We start from the raw sequence: 12,674 nt of genomic DNA, 5'->3' as shown, positions 1-12,674 counted from the left end.
AATAGATAATTTTCGGTTTCTTCGTATTATCGCATTGCTGCTTGTGGGAGCAGCCTTTCATGCGCAGAGTCTCGCGGGCACTTCTGCGAGTGCTCCTGTAATAACCAAGGTTTGTGGAGGATATCAAACAGCCGTGGAATCCGCATTGTGAAGGCAGGGCTTTTATTATTTTTTTTATATATATATATATATATATAAAAGACTTCAAGGTCCCTGACTTTGTCCATACATTTCCACTCTAAGTATGTTTGATCACTCTATTAAATGGAATCCTTATGGGGAATTTGGTGCCAACAACACTGAAACCTGTTAGCTGAAACAAAAACCATTCTCTTTTAGGGAAATTAGAGGTCTGACTTTTGAAATTTAAGTGCTTGTCCGTCTGTCTGTCTTCAAATAGCCTCCATTTAAGTTTTTAAATGTGTTGCGAGTACTCTTCCACAAAAAGAAAAAAAAATATGGGGTGGTGTTCTGAGGGTTTTTTTTTTTTAGGTGAAGTTGCTGCTGGCTCCAACTGTAATGGGCTGAAAATGCCACAATCTGCTAGCTGGAAGAATCTGTGTTACTAGGCTTCCCTTAAATCCCATCCCTGCAGCCTGCAAAAGACATCTAACGTTTACAATTAAAGTATCTTGACTGTGGCTTCTGCATGGGTTCTCTGCCCACCGATTTCCTCGTACACGATGGAGAAGCACAGTGCTCTGAATTTACAGCAAACAGTAGAATTTTTTTGGAATTTGCCTTTTAAAATTTAGTGGAGAAGGAAAAAACGAAGCGCATCCTGATGAATCCTGCTGATAAGGTAGCGGTACGCTTCTGCATTGCCTGGCGTACAAGCCCTGGCTTTGCTTTTGCAGACTTCGTGATAGCAAGGGCAATGCTCTGTCTGCCTGAACTTCTTGGGTGCCGTTGGGTTTTGTGCCTGCTGCCTGATGGGTGCAGGTCTGCCGTTTGGGAATCCCGCAGGTAGCACCGGTGGCGATTTTTTTGTGTGAATCTTTTCCAGATTTCAGAGACTTGTTAGGTAAAGGAGCACTACTGTAGCTGTTGACTTTTCTCCAAAGCAACCGAGTTTTAAGCAACTGTTTTAAAACGAGAACCACCCCCTGAAGAGCATTGCTCCGGGTGGAAGCGGCATAACGATTTAGCTTTTCCTGGTGTCTCACCTTTTGAGTCAGATGTAGTAGGGAGGAGTGAAGTGTTGTGAAAGCGCAAAGCCGGAGCGAAGCAGAGCCTGTTCTTTGTGCTTTGCATTAAGCAGATGTCAAAACTAGATGCCTTTCTGAGAAACGAAGAACAAATGGCTACTGAGGAAAAAGCCCTTGCGTATGGACTGCGTTAAGACCTAGCGCTAGGAGACTGGAGTATTTTGAAAAGTGAGTAGGTGAAGGGTAGAGGTACCTTTCTTTAAACTAGCGGTGATATATGTAGGTTGGTTATTCCAAGGGGAAATGAGAAGGAGAATGCAGGTCTACAGAATGGGAATTGTAAAAGTCTCAAGCAGATGGGCAAAGGGTTCCATTAATCTTTTAATACCAAATCTTTCATTAAGAGCACAAAATCTCTTCCACACCTGCAGAAATCATAGTAAAACCCACAGCTTTACAAACCCTGTTAAATCCTTCAAACTGTTCAAATTTCCTAATGTTATGCTAAAAGTAGAGTTTATTTCAAAGTAAAATAGTAGAGGAGAATTTGGACCTTAATTGTAGACAGCAGCGTTTGGCTAAATACTGCCAGATCCCAAATAAACTACACAATCTATTTCTATTTGCGTGAAAATAATTTTAAATATCTAATGTGCAACAGCTGATGCCTCATTTTTGAATATTTAAGAAGGAACAGATTCAAACCCAAGCATGATTGTTTATATAGTAGAAACCTGAAGGCGGGGAGTGTTCCCCAGGTACGCAGTAAACTTTGGGGAGTCGGAGTCCTCTTTTTGTCAGTGTTTGAAATGGCTGTTGAGGGTGAAATTCTTACAGATCGACTGCTCTTGGTACCTTTTGGTTTTTTTGGAAGTTCAGCACCTGTGGATCAGGTCAGACCCACTGATCTCAAACCTTTCAGAGTTTGTCTCGGTTGTCTAACTGTCTCCCTTGTCTCTCTGGCAGATCACCATGGAGTAACAAATACGATCCTCCCCTGGAAGACGGTGCCATGCCATCTGCTCGCCTGCGCAAGCTGGAGGTGGAAGCCAACAATGCCTTTGACCAGTACAGAGACTTGTATGTCAGTTCTACCGTACAGAGCCCTCTGCTTGCTTTGTTTCCTTCAGCAGGCATGCAATACACACAATGAGTCTAAAATGCGGTCGCTAGCCGCCTCCGAGAGCGGCATACCAATGTATAGCAGAGGAAGAAGGGTAGGCAGCTGCTGATCTGCTGCTGGGCAGCGTTTCCACTGTGATTTCACGATACAAAAACATGATTAAATTTGTCAGCTGATGCTAAAAGCAGACGCTGAGGTGCTTTCCTGCCTCCCTCCTGCCTTTAACAAATCAATGGCGTCTTTGTCCTGAAATGACCCGTGTTCTCTTTGATCTTGACTAAGTTCAGTCTTAAACCATCTCTGCTTTTTCCAGTCCCTCAAGACTCTACTCTCTCAAAATAGCTATACATATAGCAGCGACTTTCCCATCTTCCAGTAAAAAGACAGGCGCTAGTACACTGAAATGCAGCAGCTATATGGGGATTAATGTACTTCTGCTGCAAGGGCCGCTCTCTGATGCTCATTTTAGGCCCTGTCTTGTTAAAGAGGTGTAAAGCAAAGGAATTAATAGAGCATGTGTAAGGTGAACGTAGATTAGGCAGTGTCTTTTTTAAAGCAGCAATAGGAAACTGTCGGGGTGACTTGTCAGTTGGAACAGTTTTTTTAAAAGGTGGGACTGCACTGGTCTGGCATTGCAGTCACATCCAAGGTCTCGAGATGTGATCAGGTTTAGCTGTCGTCTTTATAGATTGTGGCCTCCTAAGCAGCGGTGGGATGGAAATAGTAATGCTAAATCTAAAAAGCAAGTGTGCAAAGCAAAACGAACTTACTACTTTATCCCGTAACGGCATGCTTTCTTATTGGAGATGCCTAATGACCATGAAAAAGGTGAACAAACCTCATTGCTGCTTCATGTTGCCCAGAAATGGAGATCAGACACATCCTTAGATGTGGTTCATCATGTGTCTCTATTACAATGCTAACAAAAGCAGGTAAAAACGTACTTTTCTTGCTAGATTTTCTACTCATTTTAAGATGCGTCTTGATGTCAGTGTAGCCTGTTCAAATGTGTAATCTTCACACTTTTGTTACAGGTATCAATTTTTTACTTCTTTTCATGCATTATTTCCATAGATATCCAGCTTCTCTTGTAAGTAACAGCTGTTATTGGTATCCGAACTTACTGGAAGAAAGGAATTTTGCATATGCAGCGAAGAGAGGTTTGCAGTTACTCCCCAGGTGCAGAACAGACCGGGACCGATAGGATTTTTAATACACTAGGATGAAAATGAGTAGGTTTGTGGAACCAAGGTTGTCTTTTTAAATCCCTCTCTGATCAGATGACCGTGAAGTCACGGCTGGATACAATAACTCCTTTAAAAAGGTTTCATTTGCGGGAAGGAAAGCACGGTACAGGTTACTCTCAGGTAAATCTGCTGAACCCTGTTCAGCGTGTAGTACAACAGTAGTCTTAATATATTGTATGGAAGTAAAAGGTGAGATTGTATCAGATTTCATCTTTCAGTTTGTCAGTCCAGGTTTTATAGGCGATACATTGTTAGAGGGCATACGGGAGGGATTTCTCACAAAGATTTCATTCTCGTGTCATCAGCCAGAGATGACGGAGGTATTAGGGCTTGCAGTGTAGTCAGACTAGATAAGCGCATCTGTCAGCACAGTACGCTGTGATGCATGTTATGATCTCAAAAATGTGTCAGAAAAAGAGGAGAAGGGTGGCTTACGTTTTGCTGAGTGGTGTAGAAATTCTGGCATTTTTGGAAAGAATGTGCGAAGTTTGGGAAACTTAACCTGACCATTTGAAGGGTTCCTCATGCTTGAAATTGGAAATGATTTGTACTTTACCTACAACAGAGATTTGGATAGAAACATGCTTTTGTTCTAGTAGTTGGACTCTGCCGTTCCCTTAATAAGACAATTGGATTTTGTATTTTGACAGCAGAAGCTTAATTTTTACTTGGAGATCAGCAGGGGGGGGCGGGGGGGAAACGAGGTGGGAGTAACAAGTGCCAGCTTTTCTCACTGCTGCTTGCCGGTCTTGCCAACATATCAGGTTGGGAACGCCTGTAACAATTACCCGCATAACAGCTGCTGAAGCCATGTGGGAGTCTGAAGCGTGGGGAAGGTTGTAGTGGGAACAAGATGGCAATTGCAGTGATGTAATTTCCATGGTCTGCTAGAGCTGGAAACTAATACTGCGTACCCACTGTAAAGCCAGAAGTAGGTCTGAGCCACGTGGTGTCAATTAAAGGTGTCACTGGCCTTCTGGTTCGGCAGCTTGAAGCACTGGGAAAGGAGTCCACGATGCATTGGTTCCAAGAGAAAGTTATCAGTGTTGTTTCAAGTTCCAGAGCCAGTGACAACAGAGATTTTCCAGCATTATGAAATATTTCAGGCTCATTTGAAAGAGTTGATGTATTAATCAAAAAAAACTAAGTAGTGTGCTGGCAGTCTTCAGCATTGTATCTTTTGTGGAAATTATGGTTTCTGTTGTATGGGAAGATTTCTAATGGGTCCACCTTCCAGTAACCGTGTTCATTTTGTAGGCAGCGTGCGAAAAACGTTTTTTTGAATTGACCTGCAGAGACTTTCATTGCCTCTTCTCTCTCTGATGGGGCTGTCTGTCCAAACGGACCGTTCATAGGTGGCGCAAATCTAATCGATACTTCACATGACAAATTCTTTCTTTAAAAATGTGAGTTTAAGTACAGTGGCTGTTGCACTGTTAGACTTTCTGCTTGCATTGCAGATGAAGAGGATGAAAATGATGCTGAGAGAGAAGCCTCTGATCTGACTCATCAGGTTCTCATACAGCAGTCCCTTAAGAGCCTCTTCTGTCCCTCTCTCTACAGGGTAGCAAATGCTTTTGAACTACACCTCTAACCACAGCTATGCTATGTTTTATGGCAGAGAGGTAACAGTTAATACAAAAATAATCTTATGTAAGCAGTCATTCACAGAGAACACCAGGCTCCAGTGTGCTTGAATTTCCTGGGCTGTTAGACATTTTATTCCTATAATGAGGGTTTCTGCTAGGTTTTTCAAAGCAGTTTGTGGCTTTGTTTCCAGCCTTGCTGGGCTAAACTGCTGGATCTTTTGCCTGCAGTCATCTAGCCAGCAGGAACTGCCTGTCCTAGAAAGATGCTGTGTATCTTAATACCTTGGAAGCACTTGTCTCTGAGATGTTGCTCTGCATGGTGCTCGCTTCACTCCCCAGCTTTAAAAGGCGTCTTATACTGGTCGTTCCAGCGGGGAGCGTAAGGGGAAGATGTTTTCTTTCTATAGAAAAATAAGTACTTTCGAGAATACGTGCTATTCCCACTCTGCTCTCAGCATACAGTCCAAGCTTCTTCTGGATTATCTCCCATTTTACCTTTACACACAGTAAGTGATAATATCTGAGAGAGTTCATCTCAGGCGTCTCCCAAGACTTCAGATAGTTTCAGTTTTCCCTTGTGTCAGTCCCATTTGGCCCACATACCATTCCTTTTTAGATTTCTGTTTTAATCAGGTGTGGTAAGTATCCACCTACATTTAGTGAGTCATCGGCATGTATTTGCCGTTTCCCAAGGGGTTGGCACCTGCTAGCGTGGGTGTTTTGAGGGAAACAGCCTGTTATGCATTTGTTAACAATTTGTGTGAAAAAATCCATACAGATTTGCTTGCTGGTGACTAGTCTTAAATTTGAGTTTTGTCCCCAAAAGCTTATTGGCCAGCACGCTGAGTAACTGTAGTGTGAAAAATAGGTTCAGAGAAGTCTTGTAATATTGCATGGAGTTTTTTCGAATCATGAAAGCTTGAGAAGAACAACTCTGCTGAATCTTCAGTGCCTCTTAACCAGTGCTGAGTTGTTCCCTGTAAGCGTCTGTTTTAATGCAGGCTACCTTTAAGTATCTCTGGAGTTGCCCACCTTTTATTTCTGGAGGCACGTTCATGTCTCTTTGGGTTAAAGAGGAATTATACTAGGTTTTAATTCCCTCTCTACTATGTGTTAAACAACAAGCATATTTCTTGGTTATCTATTTCAGCAAAATGCATGTCACTTTCCCAAAAAACAACGGTTTAATTTTGATCTCCTGCTGCCAGGTTTAACTCAGACACTGCCTGAAGCTAATGCCCTGGTCTGTTTTTGTTCAGTAGGTTATTATTCCCAGATGGAAGTCTAATATCTTACACCATTCAGTTAGAGCCTTGGCTCTCCACTTCCAATATCGTGAAGATAATTTCTTCAAACACATGGTTGTAATTTATTGCCCTTTGCTTGACGTGTGCGCGCGATTGATTGAAATCAAAGCATAATGAGGACCAGGGCATCTGGATAAATCTGTCTATTTTAGATTCCGTGTTCTGTTGCTTTGGATTGGAGATAATCAGTGCTTTAATTAAGTAATCTAATCGCTCTTTGTTGTCTGGAAGAAATAGTTTCTGAAGTGATTAAATAGACCTCCCTGGGAAAGGATGCTGCAGATCTGAATATTTCTACAAACAGGATGAGTTCTGGCAACTTTGGACTGGTTTAGTAAGCTGACATACATTTAGAAAGCTATCCCTTACCTCTTTGTTTCTTGGGTTAAGTTAGAGTTGTTGATACTTTTGATTTTTAACAGCTTTAAAAAAAAAAAAAAAAAAAAAAAGATAAAATGCTCCTCTTAATCATGCTGCTCCTGAAAAATGTTTTTATTGATTAAGGTTTTGAGTTCCCTCAACAGAGTAAGCCATGAAGCCTTTTGAACTTCTGCTTCTATCTGTGTTTTGATGTTGATCCATTTTCAATTTGTTTTATTAGAGCTCCGGACAAGGAATTTGGTAGGAGCGGAAGGAGGTCTGGGAGAGGATTGACCTCTAAAATGTCTTCATTGTGTGTAATCCTCTTGTTATTGAATTTTGGATTGGAATCCTGTCGGAAATGGAGTTAGTCACTCAAATTTTTGATGGTTTTAGCAGTGCTGAGGATGGCACCCCTGCCAACCAAGCATTTGCTGTGCTCTTTGCGGCATAGATACTGCCTAAACTGAACATCCATCACCTTTCTCTTTCCAGCTGGAGGAGGAAAGGCCACAGTAATTTCCTGTGTGCATGTGCCTTCAGGAATTTGTAGATTCAGGAGCCTTTTGCCAGAGAGCTTGAAGGGACTGAACTGCTGGTCAGGTACAGTAGTGAGCTCCCCGTGACAGACGAGCTTACCCTTTGAATTTTAGAGTGCTCGGGGCTGACTCTTGTTCTTAGCAGTGTGTTTAATCTCACTGAACAGCCTCAATTTGCTTCAAGGGTGTCTCATTTTGGCTTGACTCTGTGGCTCTTCGCCACTGAACTCTGTGCCATCTTCTCAACCACCAAGTACGTTCGAATGTCCTGTGAGCTACTGGATAGCTTTCCCCTTTTGAGCTGTTTTTACCTTTTTTCTTAGTTTGTTTTGGATTGTGTGCTCGAACCACCTCTGATATTAGCCTTTGTCTGCTTGTCTTGGTGTGAAAAAATGGCAAACCTCTGTTAATGCTGCCCTTGGACTTTAACTCTTTCGGAGTGCTGCTGTAGTTTGTCATCTAACTTCTCCTTCCCTGCCTTTGTGTATCCCTTTACCTGGTCTGATATGTCTCTTTACCTGGTCTGACAGACCATGAGGTACTCTGAGTGGAGTTCATTCCTCTCCAGTTTTGAAAATACGTTGCGCTTCTCGCAAGGTTTGTAGCAATTGCTGTATTTATCTGTTTGACCAAATTTGATTTAGTTTGTGCACGGAACAGCACCGATTCCACCAAGTAAATAGAAGGAGAGCACCAGATGTAAGGGGTGTAATTAGCGTTTTTGGTTTCAGCACAGCCTGCCCGTGCTCGTGCCCGTAGGTGTGCACGGGGGAGCCGTCGCTGAGCTTCGATTCCTGCAGCCTGCAGTGCAACTTTCAACTCACCAAGTGATTAGGCAGCTGTGAGCTCTTTATATAAGTGTTCTGTCTGTGTTTAGATGTAAACCTAGTTTGCCTAAACTAAAAACCCATGGAAAGCTTTGAAGTGACTTTATTGCCATTAGCTCACTGTTCCTCATTAATGGTTACTAGCCCTTTGTGATGGCTTTCTCTTGGGCATGATAGTTACTGTGGTTTTCACAGCAAGGGCCCTGCAGATTGAATCCAGATGCATTTGTTATGCATCCTAGCACTAAGGAAACCTGACTTTCCATCTCCCTGCTGGCTAGGGTTTTGCACAATAGGGTGTGACATCAGGATTATGTCATCTATGAGATTCTTGCCTCCGGGTTAGACTGATAAGTACAAGATGAAGTCTCATAAGACGGACCTAAACTGCCAAGATGCTCGCCGCTTTAATGTTCGTGTGCTTTTAAAATTAAAACCATGATGTTTTCCCAAGGAAATTGTTTAGACGTAAGAGTAAACAGGGCAGTGTTGGGGTCCCTTCCCATGAACAGCTCAAAACTCAAAAGAGAATCAGTATTGAAGTTGTTGATATATATTACACAGATTAGAGCAAAATTATAAGAAGAGAGGAAAAAATTAAGCATATGTCATGCTGTGAAAACTAAATTAGTTGCTTTTCATCTGATTTTTTTTTTTTCTTTCTTTGAGTGCTTCATTTTGGAGCAGCTCCGTACAGACTACATTCTTATCTTCTGAATCTGAGATGTTCAGCGGAGGAGGAGTTTTTCCCTTGGGTTCCCACGGTTCTCTGTGATTACATAAAATCTGAACACTGGAGAGGGAAAGCTTGTGTTAGGAGGTCAGCACTGATGATGCAGCAGTATGCTCAAACACCGTTCTCTGAAGGTTTTAAATCCCTAGTAAGAAATTACTTACAGGCTTTCATAAATGGAGTGAGACTCAATTTTAAAATCTCAGTTTATTATGATCTGGACTTTTTGAACTGATTATCTCTAACAATACATGGCTGTACTTGCCCTTACAGAAATTTGCCTCATGCTCTCATAAACAAACAGTGTTTTAATGATGGAAAATTGAAGACAGAGTAACTTAGCAAATAAAAGCCATCTTGTAGCGTATCTGATATATACCTATTTGAAGAAAGAAGTGTGTCACATGAAATCTGTAGTCTGCACAGACTTTGGCAAACTGAAGACATGACATAGACGACTTCTGCTGCTGTCTTTTCCCCTCCTACCCATACTTGAATTATAGCTGGCAGAGTCTAAAATGTGTCAGACCGTCGGTGGATGAAGCAGTGGGCTGTCTCTGCAGAGCATGCTGGTCGAACGGATGGGTACGGGTGAAAGATTTGTAAGCAGTGGGTGCTTCCTGGTGGTTAATGAACCGGTTATGCCTTTGGACATGGTACAAAGTGACCCATTGTCTTGCTTATTAGGTGGCTAATGGAACTGTTTCCAGGTGACTTCTCAAAAGGGATTTGGTCATTAGTTTCCATCTGCCAAGAGCAATTGGATGGTAAGGAAAATGTGAGCCCTACACGGGTATTTTAAATAATGAAAGGTACTAGAAAGCACAAAATGGGAGGTTCTGGGAGCTTTTTAGCCTTCGGGATCCCATTGTTTGGATACTGTTTTCCTTCCTTGCAGAGTTCTTGCACTTCACAGCTCTGCTTCACAGTTTGAGTCATCCCACCGTGGTCCAGATGTGTGCTTTTAAGTACAACTGGCATTGAAGTTACACATACCTAACTAGATTGGTATGTTTGCTCGAGGGATTTTTGCACCTGTGTATGCTGGAAAGAATTTCTGTAAAATACCTGTACAGAGTCCACAAGCATACTCTGGGCTGTGTTCATAAACTGTGGTGAAAAACAGCTGGTCTAAATACACAAACAACATTTAACCTTCTTCATTTTAAGTATTTAGGTAACATTCTGAAAGTATTCTACAGTTGCACTCCTGGGACCAGAGAAGGAGGGAGAGAGGAATTGTAAATCATCTGCACTCGCGCCAGTAGGAGAAGTGTTACGTCCTGGTTAGCTCCTGGTACTGACCTGTCCTTTTTATTAAAGAACAGGCTCGTGAGCCTGAAAGCTGGGTGGAGGACACAGGCTAGGAAATTATTTAGTGACAGCTCTGATCTCTCGATGTTGTCCTGAGGACCTTTTTTCCCCTCGCTTGAGCTACGAGATGGCAGGTGATTTGAATGAACACCGTGGCAATGTTTGGGGCTTGACGGAGGGTGGGTTGCTGAAACTTGCCACTTCCTTCCTATTTCTGTTGCTATTTGTGGGCTGGTTTGAAATGACAGGGTGCAGGCACAGGGGAAGGGCTCGGTGAAAATTGTGCCAAGTCACTTGCCATTACAGTCATCTGTTTTAATAATAGTTGAAATGTCTGCTCCCTCACCTTGTCTTTTAGGTAATGTTTTTGGGTTGCTGTCAGACACTAGCTTCTCAGATTGTGACTTTAGTCATTGTCACTCTTGTAAAAACATTTGTAGCTGAATGCTTAATATTTTCCTTTGGGGTAGGTTTTTTAAATGACAGGTTTCTTGGAAGTCTGTTGTTCTAAGTGGATGGAGACATTTCCCTTTCTATGCTGAACTTACATGGCTGGAAGAAATAGCTATGCAACCTTTAGGGGGGGAAAAAAAGAAAATATATTTTGCTGCCTTAAATGAGCCAGTTTGAAACACTCTGCAACTCTTCTGAAGGTTTGCATAGCCAGCCTGAGGTTCCAGGTATTGGTACTTTGGCATCAGGGGTTTGTGGCTTAGTGCTGCAAGAGCCATAAGCCAGAAACAAAAACCCACCCAGCCTCTCTGGCTCTCAGTTACTTACTGGAAAATGCACAAGTGTTTTTATGGATGAGTGATTTGGTTCTGAAGTGCAATTGAAAGTCGTAGCTTGTTTTTATTGCTGTGTGGTGGAAACTCATTTTCTCAGGATAGGGTCCAGCATTCATCTGCAAGGCTTGTGAGAAGTAGAATGCTATCAGGAAAGTTACAGTCCCTTTTCTGGTCTGTCCTTTAGTGGTAGAACAAAGTGATTAATCTGTCCTCCTTTCTTGAGGTCTATGTTGGAAGCTGGGGGATTTCCTCCCCTATCACATCTCTCTTGAAGTTACGGCTTTGTTCTGGCCACAGTCTCTCTATTTCATGGATACAGCTTGAGTTCCTTAAACAAATTTCCATCCTGTGTCTCCACCCGCTTAAACTTCAAACACTTCATAAAGCTTTGGATCACTCTTAGCTTAAATATTTTCTTTTATTCTTGCATTCGTAAAGTAGGTCAGTCTTAAGTGTGACATTTTTTGTATAGAACAGCTTTTTCCAGGAGTTCTGTGGTCGATGAGTAGCGGATATAAGCTTAAGTGTTTGATCATGACATGAAAACTAGAATTGATTTTGAGTGAAATGCTATTCTGAATTTTGTAAAGAGAATGAATGATTACGTTGGGCCTTCTGCCTTTTAATCACCTTCCTGGGCAAATGTATAAAAAGCAATGTTACCAGAGATGGAAGATGACTGGCTGTCCTCAGAGAGGACAGGAATATCATTTGGCAGTGTTTTGGTTGTTAATAAAGGGACATGACCACCGTAAGACCATGTTTTTTCATTGTTTTATAACAAACTTTTGCCTGTAGGTAAACCCAGAGTACATCCTGGAGAGAGCCGTGTCCTTCAGCAGAAGAGGAGCGATTTGCTTTGCATTGAATTGCTGTCCTTTGAAAATGGTTTATCCTTTAGGGATGTTTCAGAGGTACCCCAATACAAATTGGAGTCCTCCTCCTATGTCAGACCTCTTGTACATCTCAACAGCATCTGCTGATTGCTTTGTGCTGGGTCTTGGATGCTTTGGGAGAGGACTCGAGCTCCTAAAGAAGGCAGATTGCCTTTTCCAACTGCTCTTGTGCAGGAGGATAACGTACCACGAGCAGGGTTATCCAGAACAGCCGATCAAAGAAAATTCAGGAGCTATGTAGTGCTTTCAAAGTGTTTTGCTGCAACTACTGCATGTAACTTTGATGAGCCTGTGCTCTGGTTTGCCCATCTATTTCTTTAACAGAGAAGATACCAGCTTACGCCTTCCAGGAGCCTTTTCCAAGCTGGTTACCTCTCCTGCTTCGATTTTAATAAGTGCTGCTTTTTAATCTGTGGTGAAGGGGTTTCTTGGAGGTAGTCCAGCCTTCTTGCAGCAAATCCGAGTTTATGAATGTAGATTTAAATTCCTACCAATCAGTCTGTCATCCCGTTTTCTATTATGTAGCAGCCAATTAACCTGTAGCACTTCTTTATTTTTCTTGAAGAAAACAGGTTTCAAGGAACGTTCCCCTCTCCAAACATGACTTTCCTGGGTTTAGATAGTCTTCAGAAATCCCACTTTAGTGCATTTTAGTTGCTGTGTGAGGAAAGGCGAAATCTAATGTAGCGATCAACGCTATATATTTTCTCCCCATGAAGGAGGAGTGAATTTTTGAAGTGATTATATATTGCTGAAGCAAAGAGGAGGCTTTGGCTAATGCATATCCCGGCGTGCCTTGGATT

General features: G+C 42.2%; 1 protein-coding gene across 2 annotated transcripts in view; it reads left to right on the top strand.

The window, feature by feature from the left end:
* Window positions 1-12,674, top strand: part of CAPZB (capping actin protein of muscle Z-line subunit beta) — a 64,169-nt gene that overhangs the window by 35,072 nt on the left and 16,423 nt on the right. For both annotated transcript variants that reach the window (XM_087755639.1, XM_087755638.1), the window contains exon 5: window positions 2,115-2,228. In XM_087755639.1, coding sequence (XP_087611765.1) covers window positions 2,115-2,228 — 114 coding nt within the window. The remainder of the gene's footprint in view (window positions 1-2,114; window positions 2,229-12,674) is intronic.

The sequence above is a fragment of the Nipponia nippon genome, unplaced genomic scaffold, assembly GCF_047370975.1.
Source record: "Nipponia nippon isolate SJK-2023a ecotype South Korea unplaced genomic scaffold, ASM4737097v1 scaffold_19, whole genome shotgun sequence".
NCBI lineage: Eukaryota > Metazoa > Chordata > Aves > Pelecaniformes > Threskiornithidae > Nipponia > Nipponia nippon.
The sequence above is the reverse complement of the archived record's forward strand: the minus strand, read 5'-3'. Positions and strand labels throughout refer to the sequence as shown.